This window comes from Citrus sinensis, chromosome 8 (assembly GCF_022201045.2).
Source record: "Citrus sinensis cultivar Valencia sweet orange chromosome 8, DVS_A1.0, whole genome shotgun sequence".
NCBI classification, from domain to species: domain Eukaryota; kingdom Viridiplantae; phylum Streptophyta; class Magnoliopsida; order Sapindales; family Rutaceae; genus Citrus; species Citrus sinensis.
The window spans coordinates 7,741,439-7,761,844 of NC_068563.1; the positions used below are offsets into that span (position 1 = coordinate 7,741,439).

Below are 20,406 nucleotides of genomic sequence, written 5' to 3' on the forward strand. Positions count from 1 at the left end.
TAGCTATTATAATTATTTTCGTTCAAACTTTTTTTAATTCAGATAAAAGTTAAGTTGTTTAATTTTGTCTATTAAGTAGTATATTCTAGAATTTAGATAAAATATGAAAAACAAACTAGTAAACTTAAAAAATGTCTCACTTCATACATTTAAAAAACAAGCTTTAACTTTTACTTTATACACTTTTTAAAATATCTAAAAAAATCCTTACTAATTAAATCATTGTAGTTAATTTGTAAATAAATTCTTTTTAACACAATTTGAATATCCTCGAATCGTATCTTTTCTGCCTTATGATATTATTGTGTTAAAAAAATTAAATGGCTTCTGCTACGGATGTTTTTCCCGCGCATTTGGTTTATTTTCCTTTAAATTGTTGCATCTTGCAACTCTTCAGCAACAGAGTTTACTTATCTCGTTTTCATTCGCTTGAATCAAGAAACAATTGTGTAAAATTGTAAGATTAAGTAAATAAATAAACTCGAACATAAGTTTAGTTATTATTATGAACCAGAAGTTTTAAGTATAAGAATTATAAATCATTATTACATTAGTTATAATAGATTATTCATTTGTTCATAACAATAATTCATGTGATGAGAATTTTTTAAATAAATTATTTTATTTAAATAAAAATATTCGAAATAATTTTTAAAATATAAATACCTTACTTATTTAAAAGAAAATATTATATTCAGGCATGCGAAGGCTACATTCAATTGGATTGACACTCAACCCTCCCACTAACAAAAAGTGTAGGTATAGAAAAAACTCAACCAAAGATATGTTAAAAAGATATAGATATATAGATATTTAGTACAATGGAACTCTTAACAAGAAATAAGGACGGATAAAACAAGGATAAACAACCTCGTACATATCATGTGTGAGAAAAGGGAGAAAATTAGTATGGGGTCATTAAAAAATCAAAATGGTGACATTCCAATTTTTTATAGAACAAAGCTTATTTTTAGCTCCTTGCACGAACTGAACACGTTGGACAAATTTATTTATTTTTTTTGGATTTTTGGAATTTTTTAAATTCATTTATGTTCACTCCCATCTTTTTCTTCGCTGGCGTCTTCATTGGCATCTCCTCGTCAGTAGTTTGATGTGCCTATACATCCAACCAATAAATTGGGCATTAAATACGAATGAATGATGAATAAAATCATTAAAAAAAAAAACAAACAGAGAAAATTATAATATAACACATATATATATTGAAAGAGAAATTTTGATTTTAGGATAGATCAATTAGCTATCACAAACGAAAACATGAACCAACTATGTATAGAGTCAATTAATTTAAAGTTCTCAAGAATTACCTCTGCTCCAGAATTCTCGGAATCATCTTCTCCTTATGAATTTCCACGAAGCTTGGGACAATTACGAACAAGAACTCTATAGGATGCAGATGGAAATGGGATCTGATAACCCGCAGGCCAAAAGTTGGTGAGGTTTGGTAAGTTTATCAGTTCCAACTTCCGAAGTTCATTCATAACAATTTCATTGTAATCCGTGACGTCTACTCCATCTTTATGCCAGAATACTTCTTCTAATTCATCATTACCTATTATGTATAGGCGCGACAGTTTTTGAAGACTTGAAGCTACGCTGATATGAAATAGATGCTTGAGTTTTGGGCAACTAAAGACAGAGATCGATGTGAGTTTTGGGAAACATACAGGTTGGAGATGATCCTCATCCTCATCCTCATCAATGATTTGCTCTAATTCCAAGCAATTTGAAAGAATTAACTCGTCCAATTGCAACAGATTTCGAGCAAGTGCTGATGAGAAAAGACGTCTCAGCATAGAGCACCCGTCCACTCTTAAAAAGGTAAGACTTTGCAGGCTAAAATTATGAGTGGAACCTACGTGATATAATAATACTTGCAGTTCTCGAAGGTCTTCCAATTGCAACGTCTTCAAACATGGGAATAGTTTGTTTTCTTGTCCCTCAGCGATAATAGCTTCCACTTGAAATACCACTTGTACTCCAAGTTCTCCAATATACAATATTTCCAAATTTGTTAAGCCATGCTTCAACAGTGCTGGAATCGTGTCACTCAAATGGGAGCATTCGCCTACTGTTAGAATTCTTAATTTCTGAGACAAATAAATAAATAACTTGATGTAATTAAAATTTGTTAGCAGCTAGGATTGTCAAATTGACAATTAAGCGACAAATACTTAAAAAAAAATTACCTACAAAAATATAATACTACACATGTAAACTTATAAAATAATTATACTTTGTGAAAGTAAGGAATTTATAAAAAAGAAAAAGAAATCCGTTGACAGAGATCATGTGAAGTGATATAGCAGTGACATCGTTTTGTTTGAGAAAAATTAATATAGTATTTCTATGGTAAAATTAACTAATGAATTGAATTTGACTAATAATATACATACATTACAAGTCCTTGCATCCATTTTTTTTTATTATAGAGTAAAACGAGATATGAATTTTATTTAAAAAATGAATTTTAGGCCCTAAAACAAAGAAATTTGCTCAAGATACTGGATCGTTATTATTATCATCACCACTACCACCACCGTCATCTTCATCTCAACACGCCAAATGCAAGGTGATATGAATGACTGATCACAAAAGTTTTTGATAAACTATCTTTTTAAGTAAAATTAAAGGAAAAGAAAGAAAAAAACGTAAACACAAGCGAACATACCTCTCCAAGATACTGCAAATTAGCTTCAAGTTCAGTACTGTTGACGGTCAATTTAGGACATCTCTTTACATCTAACTCTTCCAATGCCGGCCAAGTTGAATAATAATTTTCTGAACAGAAGCTGATGAGTTCGGGGAGATCTTTAAATCTTAATTTTCTCAACGAAGGGAGTGCAAGTATTGTATTTCCATCTCCTGCACTTATTTCCCTCTCATTATGATCCAATTTTGCTTCAACGACATATTCCAGTCTCTCGCAGTAACTCACTTTCAGACTTTTAAGCTGCACCAAACTTCGAGCCAGTGACAACGTGAAGATATAAGTCAAGTTGTTGCACTCTGACACACTCAATTCTGTAAGAGATTGGAGGCTGATCACATGTTGGGTGGGCGCCTTCCATATCCACTTCAGTTCTGGTAATTCTGACATATATAACTCTGCTAATCTTGAGAGCATCACAGGATTCCCACTCTTTCCATGCGGCGACTTAGAGGCATCCATTATGCATTCTAAATCTTCGCAACCGCCGACATCAAGACGAGTCAACTCATTTAAGCCCCGTTCATCTATGCTTGGCACAATATTATGACAACCTGTTACCCCACTTAAATAAAGAATTTCCAGATTTTGATACAGTGCTGAAAAAATTCCTAGCGTCGCTTTAGGACGGTTATTCTCAATGATTAAGCACCTTGTCCCTCTATCAATGTCACATAAAGCGTCTAAGATCTTTCTCCATCTATCACAGTCATATGAAGTGCCAAATTCCACGACGCCATACCTTTGTAATTTCGGAAATGAAAAGTCATTTGGAAGACATACAACGGATCCGTTGGGTTGGGAGTCCGACTCAACACACCTAGCGTAACTTTCTTCTGAACTCATCCCTTCAACCTCCCAATTTTTTATCCAACCATAAAATTCTTCTAATTGAGGAAATTTATTTATCGTAATGGGAGAAATTTTGCCAGTACTAATATACAGAAGTTTCAATCTACTAAGTTTATCCCCCAATCCATCTGGAATTTCAATGGGAGACTCCTCGAGATAAAGTATTTGAAGTCTCTTCAACTTTCCAAGGAAAGACGCGTCAGTCACCTCACATCGAATCAACTACAGAACTCGAAGGTTATTGGCGAGGAATTGAAGTGATTTAAGTGAAAGAACTCCACCTATTATAGTGACAACTTTCAGTGCTGACATCTCTTTAAAAAAATATTCTGGAACTTGCAATTTGTTGTCATATTCAGTATTCTCCAATCGCAAAATATGAAGGTTAGGGCATACCAAACCACTAGGAAGCTCTTCTTTTTCATTTCTCACCAAAGAGATTCCTCTGTATTGTTCTAGGCCTTCTTCCACTGCCCATTCCGCCAATCCAATGCCAACTTTACTAGTAAAATATTTCTTCTCCACTTTGCCTATCCATAAGGCTACATCGCGAACTACGTCATGCATTTTCACAAATCTGTCATCATCAGTGTCTAACAGCAATGAAGAATCTTTGAGTCCTTTGATCGTTCCACGCAGTAGGCTTCTGGCTTTTTCGGTTGATTCAGCTTGATACCAAACCAACCCCACTGCATATCCAAGAAAATCCTCCAAATCTATCTTATAATCTTCTGGAAACAGCGAACACAACAAGAAGCATGACCTGGAATCCTCACCATTCAAATAATCATAACTAAATTTGAGACAACCGTAAACGCCCCGGGAATCCTTATCAATACCTTCTATCTTATCGAGTTTTGCATTTTGTAGTTTATCTAGTGCTACATTCCATTCATCAGCGGTTCTTCCTCTTAGTGCACTTCCAACAGCTTTAATAGCTAAAGGCAGCCCCTTACATTCATCAGCAACTCGTTTTGAAACATCAATCAAGGTTGTATCAGCAACATCAATGCCAGCATGCTTTCTTAGTAAATCCAATCCTTCATCTTGCTTTAGAACACCTAGTTGGATCTGCGTGTCACAACCCATGCGATCACAAACTGGCTGCAGGCGAGTGGTTAGAAGGATTTTGCAACAATTGTCTCTATCACCAACGGGAATACCTACTTTTTCCAAGTCGAGTTGATTCCAGACATCATCAAGAATTATGAGCATCTTGCGGCTTTTACTCTCAGAGAACATCATGCGCAATCGGCGTGCTCTATCTTTTTCATATGTCTCTGTTAATTCCCAACCCAACGACTTTACTAGCTCACTTTGAACATTTATTATGTTTTGATCCTGAGATACAGTGGCTATCCCTACCTCATCGAAAACATTTTCTTCCCGAAGTTGATTGCCCACAAAGTTCGCCAAAGTTGTCTTTCCGACACCACCAATCCCATACAATCCCACTATCTTCGTGTTGTCTCCTTTCAGTGCTTTAATGATCTGATAGCAAGCCGATTCTGTAGTCCCGAAAGGAATAAAATGTCTTGGTATAGGCAATTCTTTGTCTGATGGAAGAGGTTTAGGACGCGCAACTGTGCTGAATTTGCTGCGGTCTTGTAGCAGATCGGACAGCTTGCGAGTCTCCTTTGATGCTTTTCTACCCATCCAATATCGGAAACCCCAATTAGGACACCATCCATTGAAACAACTCTTCTTTTCATCTAGATTTGCTTTCAAAGTTCGGACATCGGCCATTTTTTTGACTACATCCGCCAGCCACTTCTCTACATCTTTCTCAACTACTATAGCGCAATGTTTTTGTCGTTCTTCTTCTACTTTTTCGTTGATGCCATCTTGTGCCTCCTTCAAATTAGTTTCTTTATCCTCAAGTTCTTTAACAATGCTGTTGAAACAGAACAGATAGCGAGCTTGTTTTATGGTAGCATCCACCAATAATTCTCCAAGCTTTGATGCAACACCTGATAAAATATCCATGCTATTTATCTGCAATTAACAAAGTTGATCTCAGTACGCTATAAGCAAAACAAGGAAGCTTGATCACAAGATCGAACGAGAACGTTTAATTACTTTTTTCTGAACGCACGTTTATTAACGCTAGCGTTGATCAATAAGAGCACAATGCAAACGCCGGGCTTTTAAGTAGCCTTTAGCTGCAAACAGAAGATAAGAAATAAGGTAAATGGTGGATTATATTGAAATTAGATTGCTTTAGAATATATCTAGCTAATTAACATCATATATAAGTCCTTGCTCTCAGTCAAATCTTTCATTCTTAGAAATAATACCATAATTCCAAAAATCAATCAGATCTCATACCTTCTTCGTTATATATCCTCAACTACTGCTGAAAGCTCCAGTTAGAGAGTCGCACAAGTTCAGAGAAAATTAAAAGCTGCATCTGGCAATATAAATAAACATCAGATCCAAACAAAATAGCATATATCTAGCTAATTAACATCATCTATAACTCCTTGTTCTCCGTCAAATCTTTCATTCTTAGATTAAAAAAAAAAATTGAAATAATAACTGTTAAGTGATATAGGAAGCAGAAGTAGCGTACCGAAATGAGGGCGGCTAGTTCACGGATGACAGATCTGGTGACCTCAAGATCATGAAAAATGATTGAACTTTGGTGGAAAGGTCTGAAATGATATGTCAGTGAGAATTGAAAGGTGGAAAGTGAAGTGATACACATGCCTTATCATCTGTCATGGGGGGTAATTTGGTAAAACTGATTTAAAATTTAAAAAAAAAATTTAATATGAAGTTTTGTGTCCAACTGCTTGTACTTGGGGAATCTTTCGGGTTATTGAGAGGATGATTTTAAATTGTTTAATTAAATATAAGACTTTTACTTTTCTTTTATATATTTTTCTTTAGAATGAATTTAAATCTCATTCTTATTAAATGAAGGTAGATTTCTCTACACAAATTTTGGGTATATTTTATAATTAATGTTCAACATATTTCTAAATTATATTATAAATATTTTTATTTAAAATCTCAACAGATTTCATAACACACAAAAAGAAATACATATATATATATATTGTAATGTTCTAACAAGAGATTTTTAAAATTATTAAGTTAAAAATAAGAAAAATATGTGTTTTAACATTGTACATAGTAAAATATAATGTATTAAAGTGAGTTATTTATTTTAGGAAAATGCTACTTTTTTCGGGTCAAACCCCGAAACTCATCCAAACGACGCCGTTTCATTTTTTTTTTTCCTCTTTCATTCTCCCTAAACGACGCCGTTTTGGCTAAGGCAAAACCATTGATTTCTCTTTCTCTTCCGTCTTCCCCTTCCTCTCACAGCCATTGAATGCCCAGCAAATTCATATCTCACAGCCAAATTCAGTGACATACACTTAGTAGGTGCAATCGCAAAGCATCTGATTTTGTCCCTCTCAATGTTCCCCAACTTGTCCAGATTCTGAACCACAATCAACACCAACAATGCCACCACCCCTGCCCCCAATGAATGCCCAGCAAATGTCAAAGTATAATTTGGCTTCCTGTCAACCAAGCCCCTTAAAAATTCACACTCGGCATCGAAAACCCACCTTGCAGCCTTCAATGACCCATTGTGAACATATCCACCATCAAACTTTTTCTGCCCAAGTTTGTTATCCACAACCCAATCTGGATTGATTATAGAAGAGAAGAGAACGAGGAGACTATGCAGGTATCCTGTATTTTAGTTCGATGAAGGAAAATGGAACGAGGCAAACGAAGGGGCAGCTGGGTTCTGAAGAGAACGAAGAGAAGAGATGTATTGACTACTCTGTAATTGTTCTTTTTATCATGGAAGGAAATGGAGACAGTTTCTGCAACTGGTGTTATATTTTGCTCTTCGTTTTTTTGGTCAGTAGTGCATAGATGATATGGATATTTGGTCATGAACAATAGGTGGTTGATTTGTACTTCTGTGCATAGTGTATATTTTCCTTGTCTGATTCAGTGCTTTTTTTCATGAAATGTATGTTTACTGTCAAGGTGCCAAGGCTGATGGGAGTTTCTCTATGCATCTGGTGTAATCATCTACAAAGCTGATGTAGTATCTATATCCATGTAAAAAGGAGGGCATGGGAGATGGTCCCCAAAGGTCAGTATGTATAAGCTCCAGGGGTACTGAGGTTTTAATTCCAGTTGAATAAAAAGATAACTGATGAAGTTTTCCATACTGACATGCATCACAGAAATCAGGTAAAGTTATAGAAGACTTAAGAGACAAATGAGGTATAATATTTTTCAAAGCATGTTTGTTTGGATGACCAAGTCGTTGATGCAGTAAGTTTCCACAAACAACAGATTTGGTAATGTTTACATGACTCTTAGAATTTACTGATTCAGTACAAGCTTTATTTTCAGCTTTATTTGACAGAACAGAAGCTGAATTACTAATAACAGAAATCATTGATCTAGGTACATAGGCTAGAGAACAGGATTTGGAAAGAAAGGTATCTTTTGACAGCAGCTGATACAATCCTTCTTTAGCAATCCCTTGAGCCAGATGCACAGTCTTCTTCTTGTCCTTAATGAAACAAAGATTGGCAACAAACTCAATGGTTATGTCATTATCTTTCAAAAGTGTTGAAATACTAATGAGGTTTTTGGTTATTGCAGGCACATATAAGATGTCATTTAAGTGTAAAAGTGAGTCACATGATGTATGAAAGCAAGCATATCCAATATGTGATATATTCAAACCTTCCCCATTACCAACATGTAATAGCTGATTACCTGAATACTCCATTCCCATATTCAGATTCTGCAGATTGTTGGTGAGATGGTGAGTAGCACCACTGTCCAAGTACCATCCTTGATCAGCTAAGCCACCCTCTGAAGTTGTGAGAAAAGCAGCTTTTGTGTTTGACTGATAAGGGTTGAAGTTTGAGGGTGGATATGCAGGAGTGAAATCTTTGTTAAACATGTTCCTACACTCAGCTGCAGTGTGCCTTGGCTTGAAACAAATTTGACAGATGACAGCAGGAGAATTCTGAGCACCTTTGTTACCATTAAAGGCACCATTCTGACCAAATACACCATTGCCACTGTCATTCCAGTCACCTCTTCCTTGTCCAGAATAATTCCTGTTGAAATTGCCAGTATTCCAGTGATTACCATCAGACCAGTTACCTCTTCCTTGGCCTGTAACACCTCTGCCAAAACCACCTCTTCCTCCATTATTGCTATTATAGCCTCCTCTGCCACCATTGTTCCCATTCCAGTTGACATTTTGATTCCAGTTACCAAAACCTCCTCCATTATTATTATTGTAGCCTCCTCTGCCCCCATTATTTCCATTCCAATTGGCATTTTGGTTCCAATTACCATAACCACCTCCAGTATTGCCATTAAATTTCTTGTTAGGTCCAGTCTGAGCCATATTGGCAGTATAGTTCAACTTAGCTTCTTTATTAGCATTTTGTTGATTACTCTCTATTCTAGCCTCATGAGTTAAAAGCATAGAATATGCTTCATTTACTGACATTTTCAACATATTAGCTTCTATGTATACAACCACAGGATAATATGGCTGTCCTAATCCACATATCAGATGAGTTATAAAATCTAGATTGGTTACAGGACTTCCAGCCAAAGCAAGTTCATCACTCACAGCCTTAAGTTTGCTAAAATACTCAGTGATTGTCATTGATCCTTTTTTGAGATTATTAAGTAGCATTTTCAGATGTACTTTCTTAGCACCTGTTTCTGATCCAAATTGTTCTTCAATGTTAGTCCAGAGTTCATTAGATGAGTTAGAATTTACCACTAGACTGAGAATTTCAACACTGATCGATGACATCAACCAGCTCAGCAGCAACTGATCCTGCCTTTTCCAGTTATTGAACTCTGGATTTTCCTGTGGCTCAGCTACAGTTACTCGATCTGAACTTAAGCTTGCTTCTTCTTGATTGTGAAACTGATTTGGACACTTTCTAGTTCCATCAAGAAGAGATTCAAGTCCATTGGCTCGAATTGTAGAAAGGATCTGAGATTTCCAGATTGTGTAGTTTGATCTGTCTAATTTGATTGGATTTGTGAAGGTAAAAGAAGAAACAGTTTGATTAATGTTTGGATTTGAGCTTGAAGAAGCCATGGCAGCTTGGATCATAGCTCTGATACCAAGTTAAAAACAGAGTTCGTGTGTTTGGATACAGAGAAAATGTATGAACCAGAGAGAAAATGTTGAGAGTATTCGAAGAGCAAAAATGAGAAAAATGATTTGTTATATTATTGATCTTGATGACAACTGTTGTATATATACATAATCTGGAATGGTATACACGCGTTGTGTATGTGAAAAACAAAATCAAGGCTCAGTTACTAAACCGTTATTAACAACTAAAACTAACCAGTTGACTCAGCAAGTTACACATCAGCAATACTAACAAACAAAAAACTAATTAGCTCGTTAATTCTATAACTCCATAATATGAACTATCTTAACAATGCGATTGTATTCTTTTAAGATTTTCTGTGCTTATCAAATATTATTTGTTGCTCAACTTAAAACATGTTAGTCTTGGAAGCTATTCAGATTTTGCTGGATAGATCAAATACTGGTTCATATTTGTGATATTTTAACTGATTGCTTTGTTCTGCAGGTCACCTTCAACCTCTCGTGCAAGGTCAAGATCCAAGTCAAGGTCACCCGTGAGTTTTCATCGTAGAAGGAGGTCCCGCTCTTTCTCGCCTCCATCCCGCCATCGAAGAGGTCATAGGTCCAGGTCACCGCTAAGATCACGCCACTATTCAAAATATGATAATGAGAGGCTTTCAACCGGAGACACCAGGGACGGTGCTGACAGATCTAGGAGGGAGTCAGATATTAAAGGAAGAGAAGGAAGAAATCAGAACAAAGAAAGAAAAAAAAATAGAAGCAAAACGATGTCGTTTGAAGACGAATCAAAACAAAAAAAATAAGAGCTGAAAACGACGACTTATGCTGCCGTTTCGGGGTTTGACCCGGAACAAATAGCAGAACTCTTTATTTTATCTCTTAATTTAATAATTTAAGATATCTTTTATTTAATAATGATTATATATATATAATTTTCTTTTAAAAATAAACAATTTAAGTGAAGCAAGGACATTTTGGAGGCGTCTACCGACATACCATTTTGGATTGCAATAAAGTGAAGGGTCCCGCTAATTTACAGCTTATGTCAGTTACATGGACTTGACTAGCTTACAGTATCTGTAAGCTACAGACTGCAGCATCAGCCGTTGGATGTGGTTAGATGTGGAGTGAGAAACTAAACAATAAAAAATCAGATGGTGGGATGACGGGAGATGTTTGTTACAGAAACTGTACCATAGACAAGTCCCAGTTACATTCATAACAAATTAATAATTGTCTTTATTATAAAATTTTTTTATATTCAAATATCGGTTCATTTATTCAACCAAGTCCTCGTATTCTTTTAATTTATGATAAGATTCTCGCATGGACCAGATCTGCATATGTGATAATTACTAACTCTGTCAACTAGCAGGACCCCCATTTTTTTAATTTGAATGGTCACATCATGATCACACTTACAGACCCACAGAATAATACCAACAACGAACTGTAAATTTCCATGGACACAAATATCCCCAACTAGTGCTTGCTAATTAACTATACACATAAAACTTAATCACATGTATAAGAATTTCGGCCCCTCATTGCAATAAAGTCAAGAGTTTTCGAGATAGAAAAAAATAGGTGAAGGATGAAGATCAGAGAAGAAAAAATATTAAGAATAGTTTTTGCATTTTGATGGGTTTTATAAAGTAAAACCTATATTTGTAATTGTATTAGCGGTAATTGAATGTTGGTAGCAAGTACTGGTCAATATATATAGTCACTACTGGTCACTATATATATATATATATATATATATTACAAAATTGGTAGCAAGTACACAATGGAGTCTAATTAATTAATCAATTGGTGTAAAATTTGTATCTCCTACATATATAAATCATCTGCAAAATGGCACAAGACAACTAGACAAGTGCTTTATTATTGGCTTGCTGCAGTTCTGAACAGCCTCCATTTGCTTCTTGATTGCGGGATAGCTTGATCACTAGAACCTGCTTTTTTATTGTAGGAATTAATTAAAGTGCCACTTCTTCTGTGGCTTCTTGCTGCTGCCGCCGCTGCAGCGTAATAAAAAATAGTTTAATTTGCTTCCTATTGTAATATAAAATAAAAAAATAACTATAACTTTTGTGTTTTTTCCATTTATTTTTCTGCAGTTTTCATAATATCTCGTTAATCTGTTACTCTTGATGTCGAAGCCTTTTTAGAAAACAAATGAGTGATTGTTTTGCGTCTGAAGGAGTTTTGTGTATATATAATATTCTCCCAATTTCTTTTTCTTCTCTCTATTTTGCTTTTGATTTCGGCTTCTCCAAAAATATGAAAAATGAAGTAGCCTCCATTGTATTTAAACCTTATATATATATATATATATATATATTCACGAATAAAGCAAAAAAGAAAGAGGCGTCAAGCATGAGGTGGCAAGTGAAGCAACAGAAGCAAATTAGTCAAACATGCATGTGATCTCGAGGAAGCAAGCAGCTAGCTATTTCTTATTTATGAAGCCAAGTGTGGCTTCATTTGGTGGCTTCATGTGTTCATCTAATTAATATTTAGATGAACAATGAGAAAATTAATTTTGAAATTTTTTTGATTAAAGTATGTGTTTTATTTTTTATTTTTAAAAATAAAATAAAACAAAAGTAATATAAAAGAAATTTTTTTTATGTATTTGCTTTGGCCCTTCTTCTTCATCTCTTTGTCTTCTTCATCTCTTTCTTTATCTTTTTTTTATGGGTACTATTTATAAAATATTATCATGTTATCATTGTACTATTTATGAAATAAAGTTTGATAACTTAAATAGTTGAAGTTAGGATATTATTTGAATTTTAAAGAGTATATAAAGTAAAACTTAATTTTTCTATAAATTATGTATAAGTGTGTAGAGTAGTTGAATGTTCAAAGTAATATTTAGAGTGTAAATAACCCTATCCATAATCGAATGATTTGTGAAACGAAAAATGATTGAAATTTTTTGAGAAAAAATAGAAAAAAAAGAACTTAAATACCATTAAAAAAAACATTTTGAAAAATAAAAATTATTGCTGTCGCCACACACTTTCTTCGCGGTTTAGAAAGCTAGAACATTTTGAAGTTACTCAATACAAAATGCGTGCTACTACTAAACATTGGCCCAATTAATGCCCATCGAAAAGGCCATCAATTTAGCCAACAATTTTGTCAAAATTTCAACAATTGAAGAAACAATGGTCACAAACGGAACAGGTGAATTTTGAAGTTGAATAAATCTTGAGATACATACAACAAAGCCTTGAAACTTTATTCTTCACAATTTGAGCACGCACTAACTATTAAACAAGTATAGAACAAAGCTTATTTTTAGCTCCTTGCGCGAACTGAACACGTTGAACAAAGCTTTTTTTTTTTTCTTTTTTTGGATTTTTGGAATTTTTTAAATTCATTTATGTTCGCTCCCATCTTTTTCTTCGCTGGCGTCTTCATTGGCATCCCTCTCTTGGCTGGCAGCTGCCTCCTCCGTAGTTTGCTGTGCCTATATATCCAACCAATAAATTGGGCATTAAATACGAATGAATGATGAATAAAATGATTAAAAAATAACAAACAGAGAAAATTATAATATAACAAATATATATATCAAAAGAGAAATTTTGATTTTAGGATAGATCAATTAGCTATCACAAACGAAAACATGAACCAACTATGTATAGAATCAATTAATTTAAAGTTCTCAAGAATTACCTCTGCTCCAGAATTCTTGGAATCATCTTCTCCTTATGAATTTCCACTAAGCTTGGGACAATTACGAACAGCAACTCCGTCGAATGCAGATGGAAATGGGATCTGATAACCCGCAGGCCAAATGTTGGCGAGGTTTGGTAAATCTGTCAGTTCCAACTCCCGAAGTTCATTCATAACAATTTCATTGTAATCCGTGACGTCTGCTCCATCTTTATGCCAGAATACTTCTTCTAATTCATCATTAGCTTCTATGAATAGGTACTTCAGTTTTTGAAGACTTGGAGCTACGCTGATATGAAATAGACGCTTTAGTTTGGGGCAATAACCGACAGAGATCCTTTTGAGTTTTGGGAAATATACAGGTTGGAGATGATCCTCATCAATGATTTGTTCTAATTCTGAGCAATTCCAAACATATAACCCCTCCAATTGCAACAGATTTCGAGCAAGTTGTTGATGAGAAGAGACGTCTCAGTGTAGTGCACCCGTCCACTCTTAAATAGGTAAGACTTTGCAGGCTAAAATTATGCGTGGGACCTTCATGATATAATAATACTTGCATTTCTCGAAGGTTATATGTAGAGAAGAGAACTAAGGTAAACGTGATATATGGTGGATTATATTGAAATTAGATTACTTTAGAAATTTTTAAACAAAAAAATAAATAAGCCTCAGAGTTCGTTGTGCCCCAAGGAGCCCAGTGGGTTTCAAGTAGTGGGTTCAAAATTTGGAGGCAAGGGTCCAAAAAAATAAATTTGAGTTTTGTTCATCCCTTGCTCACTTTTTTTTTTTAAATTTTAAAAATGAGCTTGTTGTGAATTGCGAGTGAAGACATGCAGATACCGTCTTTGTTTCACCGGCTCTTTAGAACAAGGTTATTATTATTTGGCACGATAAGCCCTTAGCACCATATTGATTAGAGTGTGTTCATGAGGTGTGGATTCCCCCCTCATGATTTAATTGGCATTAATAATGAATAATGAATATTTAGCCCATGGTGTATGTTAATACGGATCCAGATACCTAAGTACGTCATTTCAATAGATTTCTCTTCAATTTATTCTCGCCATTTCAATTCCAATTTTAGAATAATCTAAGTCACTTTCACCACAAATCCAACCACCCTCATACAAAATCAATTCTATATATAATTAAAATCCACCTCCTCGTGGGATCGACACTCGTCACCATTAATCTATTCTACAATAGATTTGTGCACTTACGAGTTCAATAAAATTTGCACAACAGTGATGAAAATTGAAAAGCCACCCATAATAACAGTTAAAAAGAGTATTAGAGATTAGAAGACTTTAACATCCTATGCACGTGCACTCATGATAAAATTTGACGGGTTTCAAGATTATTACCCCTTTCTTTCTTTAATCAATATTCTAATAAAATAATACCATAATTCTCAAATAATATCCTAACATATTTTTTTCTTCAAGTGTTCATCATAATACTCACCTATTAGATAATTAATTGAATCATATGTTAAATTATTTATTATTTTATCTTACTATATATCTAATGGATATAAATGACAATTTATTTGGTGTGGTAAAGCATGGGGTAAATTGAATAGTTTGTATGAGAATAATTTGAGGTTTGTATAATTTATATGAAGATAATCTGCAAAATATGTCAATTTTAAAAGAGCGATATTAGTAATCATAAATTTATCAATTTTTTTAATAAAGATTTTGTTTAAAAATTGGCTAACTGGGTTTCATGAGGAAAATAGAGGAGCATGAACGGCGCCACTTTTAATTTTTATTGTTGTTGTACAAATGAAATTTCAAAAGATGCATTAAATGGATCCATTTGAAATCGCAGGAGAGCAAAAGGGACTTACGTTGGACTTGAGATTGAAAAAATTAATTTTATTTTTAAAGTATGGTCAACAGTAATGACTTGGAGGTGATTCCTATTAATCAACCATCTTTAACTTAAAGAATTAATACAAATAAATGGCAAAAATAATATAATGAAACTTAATGTAATAAAAAATTGCATTAAAAGAGTCGGTACAAGCTCGCTATCTGTTCTGTTTCAACACCATTGTTAAAGAACTTGAGGATAAAGAAACTAATTTGAAGGAGGCACAAGATGGCATCAATGAAAGAGTAGAACAAGAACGACAAATACACAGCGCCATTGACATTGAGAAAGATGTAGAGAAGTGGCTGGCGGATGTAGTCAAAGAAATGGCCGATGTCCAAACGTTGAAAGCAAAGATAGCTGAAAAGAAGAGTTGTCTTAATGGATGGTGTCCTAATTGGGGTTGCCAATATTGGATGGGTAGAAAAGCATCAAAGGAGACTAGCAAGTTGTCTAATCTACATGACCGCGGCAAATTCAACACGGCTGCCCGTCCTAAACCTCTTCCATCAGACAAAGAAATGCCTATTCCAAGATTTGTTTCTTCTTTCGAGACTACAGAATCGGCTTGCAATCAGATCATTGAAGCACTGAAAAAAGACAACATAAAGATGGTGGGATTGCATGGTGTCGGCGGTGTAGGAAAGACGACATTAGCAAAAGTTGTGGGCAATCGACTTCGGCAAGAAAAGATTTTTGATGAGGTGGGGATAGCCACTGTATCTCAGGATCCAAACATAAAAAATGTTCAAAGTGAGCTGGTAGAGTCGTTAGGTCGGGCGTTAGATGAGGTTGATGAAAAGAAGAGAGCAGACCGACTGCGCTTGATGTTCTCTGAGAGTAAAGGCCGCAAGATACTCATAATCCTTGATGATGTCTGGAAAGAGCTCGACTTGGAGACAGTAGGTATTCCCGCCAATTGCTGCAAAATCCTTCTAACTACTCGTCTGCAGCAAGTTTGTGATCGCATGGGTTGTGACACGCGGATTAAACTAGATGCTCTAGACCAAGCAGAAGGATTGAATTTACTAAGAGAGCATGCTGGCATTGATGTTGCTGATAAAGCCTTGACTGATGTTTCAAAACGAGTTGCTGATGAATGTAAGGGGCTGCCTTTAGCTATTAAAGCTGTTGGAAGTGCACTAAGAGGAAACACCGCTGATCAATGGAATCTAGCACTAGAAAAACTACAAAATGCAAAGCTCGATAAAATAGAAGGTATTGATAAGGATTCCCAGGATGTTTACGGTTGTCTCAAATTTAGTTATGATTATTTGAATGGTGAGGATTCCAGGTCGTGCTTCTTGTTGTGTTCGCTGTTTCCACAAGATTATAAGATTGATTTGGAGGATTTGCTTGGATATGCAGTGGGGTTGGTTTGGTATCAAGCTGAGTCAATCGAAAAAGCCAGAAGCCTACTGCGTGGAACGATCAAAGGACTCAAAGATTCTTCATTGCTGTTAGACACTGATGATGACAGATTTGTGAAAATGCATGACGTAGTTCGCGATGTAGCCTTATGGATAGGCTCAGAGGAGAAGAAATTTTTTACTAGTAAAGTTGTCATTGGATTGGCGGAACGGGCAGTGGAAGAAGGCCTAAAACAATACAGAGGAATCTCTTTGGTGGGAAATGGAAGAGAAGAGCTTCCTAGTGGTTTGGAATGCCGTAGCCTTCATATTTTGCGATTGGAGAATACTGAATATGACAACAAATTGCAAGTTCCAGAACATTTTTTTAAAGAGATGCCAGCATTGAAAGTTGTTACTATAATAGGTGGAGTCCTTTCACTTAAATCTCTTCAATTCCTCACCAACCTCCAGGTTTTGCAGTTGATTCGATGTGAGGTGACTGACGCGTCTTTCCTTGGAAAGTTGGAGGGACTTCAAATACTTTATCTCAAGATGTCTCGCATTGAAATTCCAGATGGATTGGGGGTTAAACTTAGGATATTGAAACTTCTGTATATTGATACTTGCTCCATTTCTCCCATTACGATAAATGAATTTGTTCAATTAGAAGAATTTTATGGTCTGATAAAAAATTGGGCAGTTCAAGGGATGAGTTCAGAAGAAAGTTCCGCTAGGCATGCTGAGTTGAACCCCCGACCCGACGGATCCGTTGTATGTCTTCGAAAGAACTTTTCATTTCCGAAATTACAAAGGTATAGCATCAGTGAAGTTGACAGCTTTGAATATACAATTGATAGAATACTAACCATAGAAATAGAATACTAATTTTTCTCAAACAAACCGATGTCACTGCTATATCACTTCACATGATCTCTTTCAACGAATTTCTTTTTCTTTTTTACAAATTCCTTACTTTCACAGCGTATAATTATTTTATAAGTTTGCATGTGTAAAATATTTGTAGGGATTTTTTTTTTGAAGTATTTGTCACTTAATTGTCAATTTGACAATCCTAGCTGCTAACAAATTTTAATTACATCAAGTTATTTATTTATTTGTCTCAGAAATTAAGAATTCTAGAAGTAAGCGAATGCTTCCATTTGCGTGACACAATTGACGCTCTGTTGAAGCATGGCTTTGAAAATTTGGAAACATTGTATATTGGAGATCTTGGAGTACAGGTGGTATTTCAAGCGGAAGCTATTATCGCTGAGGGACAAGAAAACAAACTATTCCCATGTTTGAAGAGGTTGTACTTGACAAATCTTCGAGAACTGCAAGTATTATATCATGAAGGTCCTACACATAATTTTAGCCTGCAAAATCTTACTTATTTAACCGTAAGCAGCTCCCCTAAGCTGAGACGTCTCTTCTCATCAACACTTGCTCGAAATCTGTTGCAATTGGAGAAGTTGGAAATTTATAATTGTTGGGAATTAGAGCAAATCATTGCTGAGGATGAGGATGAGGAGCATCTCCAACCTGTATGTTTCCCAAACTTCAGAGAGATCTCTATCAGATATTGCCCCAAACTAAAGCATCTATTTCATATCAGCGTAGCTCCAAGTCTTCAAAAACTGAAGAACCTATACATAGGATTTAATGATGAATTAAAAGAAGTATTCTGGCATAAAGATGGAGCAGACGTCACGGATACGGATTACAATGAAATTGTTATGAATGAACTTTGGGTGTTGGAACTGAGAGATTTACCAAACCTCACCAACTTTTGGCCTGCGGGTTATCAGATCCCATTTCCATCTGTATCCAGTGAAGATGTTCATTATTGTACTGACTTTAGGGTTGTTCATAATTGTCCCAGGCTTCCTGAAAATTCAGAAGTGGATCCATTTTTTGCAGATTCATTATTCCCAGAATTCTGAAGCACAGGTCAACTCTTGAGAACTTTAGTTAATTGATTCTATACATAGTTGGTTCACATTTTCGTTTGTGATAGCTAATTGATCTATCTTAAAATCAAAATTTCTCTTTCAATATATATATGTGTTATATATATATATGTGTTATATTATATATGGCAGCGAACATAAATGACTTTAAAAAATTCCAAAAATCCAAAAAAAAAAAAGGCTTTGTTCAGCGTGTTCAGTTCAAGCTTTGTTCTATACTTGCTCTGCAGATGGATGGTTAATATTTAGTGCGTGCTCAAATTGTGAAGACTAAAGTTTCAAGACTTTGCTGTATGTATCTCAGGATTTGCTCAACTTCAAAATTCACCTATTCTGTTTGTGATAATTGTTTCTTCAATTGTTTAAATTTTGACAATTGCTGGCTAAATTGATGGCCTTTTCGATGGCCATTAATTGGGCTAATTTAGTAGTAGCACGCATTTTCTAGACGGCGAAGAAAGTGTGTAATGTCGTGACAGCAATAATTTTTATTTTTTAGGATGAGTGGCTACAAATGTGTCTTTCGCATTCTCTGGTACCCCGTACCTTTTGACAGCCACGCATTCTTCTTGGCTCGTGGAAACTGGAAACTGGAAACTCATTTTCACAAATAAGACTTTGCTTTTATGCTACAAGTGCTTTTAATAATTATTTTGTTAGGAGAATCGGTGCTTGCTTTGGAGCCCAACCCATCAAGAAATATTAGTGAAATTTTTAGACTTTGCTTTCTAAACCGCGAAGAAAGTGTGTGGCGACAGCAATAATTTTTATTTTTCAAAATGTTTTTTTTAATGGTATTTAAGTTCCTTTTTTCTATTTTTTTCTCAAAACATTTCAATCATTTTTCGTTTCACAAATCATTCAATTATGGATAGGGTTATTTACACTCTAAATATTACTTTGAACATTCCACTACTCTACACACTCATACACCATTTATAGAAAAATTAAATTTTATTTTATATACTCTTTAAAATTCAAATAATATCCTAACTTCAACTATTTAAGTTATCAAAATTTATTTCATAAATGGTACAATGATAACATGATAATATTTTATAAATAGTACTAAAAAAAAAAAGATAAAGAAGGAGATGAAGAAGAAGGGCCAAAGCAAATACATAAAAAAATTTCTTTTATATTACTTTTTTTTATTTTATTTTTAAAAATAAAAAATAAAACACATACTTTGGTCAAAATTTTTTTCAAAATTAATTTTCTCATTGTTCATCTAAATATTAATTAGATGAACACATGAAGCCACCAAATGAAGCCACACTTGGCTTCATAAATAAGAAATAGCTAGCTGCTTGCTTCCTCGAGATCACATGCATGTTTGACTAATTTGCTTCTGTTGCTTCACTTGCCACCTCATGCTTGACGCCTCTTTCTTTTTTGCTTTATTCGTGAATATATATATATATATATATATATAAGGTTTAAATACAATGGAGGCTACTTCATTTTTCATATTTTTGGAGAAGCCGAAATCAAAAGCAAAACAGAGAGAAGAAAAAGAAATTGGGAGAAAGAAAGAAGAGGCAAGGAAAAGAGAAAGAAAAAGAAAAGACGAAAAGAAATAAAAGAAAACAGAGAAGCCAAGAGTGAAGAAAAATAGAAAAAGGAAGGAAAAATAGAAAGGAGACTAAGAAGCCGAGAGTCAAAAAGAAGTTGAAAAGAGAAATTGAGAAGAAACTTTAAGGAAATGAAACTAGGCAGTTAGATTGATATCTAGTGAATTATTGGGCGATAGATATATAAAGTTCGAATAGTTATATTATA

The 20,406-nt window shown here is 34.7% G+C and overlaps 3 protein-coding genes across 4 annotated transcripts; 1 reads left to right on the plus strand and 2 right to left on the minus strand.

Moving 5' to 3' along the window:
• Positions 1–783: 783 nt before the first annotated feature.
• On the minus strand, positions 784–6,302 carry LOC102630433 (disease resistance protein RPS5-like). 2 transcript variants are annotated; one of them, XM_052431842.1, is made up of 6 exons: positions 6,156–6,302; positions 5,912–5,993; positions 5,679–5,745; positions 2,693–5,578; positions 1,329–2,111; positions 784–1,117 (listed from the first exon to the last, which is right to left on the minus strand). In XM_052431842.1, the coding sequence occupies exon 4, from the start codon at positions 5,567–5,569 to the stop codon at positions 3,806–3,808; it is 1,764 nt and encodes a 587-aa protein (XP_052287802.1). In that variant the 5' UTR covers positions 5,570–5,578; positions 5,679–5,745; positions 5,912–5,993; positions 6,156–6,302; the 3' UTR covers positions 784–1,117; positions 1,329–2,111; positions 2,693–3,805. The 2 variants fall into 2 exon arrangements, with proteins under 2 accessions (XP_052287802.1, XP_052287801.1); XM_052431841.1 differs by having other exon boundaries at positions 5,663–5,745.
• Positions 1,362–3,577, minus strand: LOC127899265 (uncharacterized). The gene is made up of 2 exons (XM_052432606.1): positions 2,693–3,577; positions 1,362–2,111 (listed from the first exon to the last, which is right to left on the minus strand). The coding sequence occupies exons 1-2, from the start codon at positions 3,575–3,577 to the stop codon at positions 1,362–1,364; spliced, it is 1,635 nt and encodes a 544-aa protein (XP_052288566.1).
• A 9,015-nt stretch (positions 6,303–15,317) lies between the features above and the next one.
• On the plus strand, positions 15,318–18,597 carry LOC127899266 (probable disease resistance protein At1g61300). Its single transcript, XM_052432607.1, has 3 exons — positions 15,318–15,327; positions 15,444–17,425; positions 17,779–18,597. Exons 1-3 carry the CDS (start codon positions 15,318–15,320, stop codon positions 18,595–18,597), a joined length of 2,811 nt encoding a protein of 936 aa, XP_052288567.1.
• Positions 18,598–20,406: the final 1,809 nt, after the last annotated feature.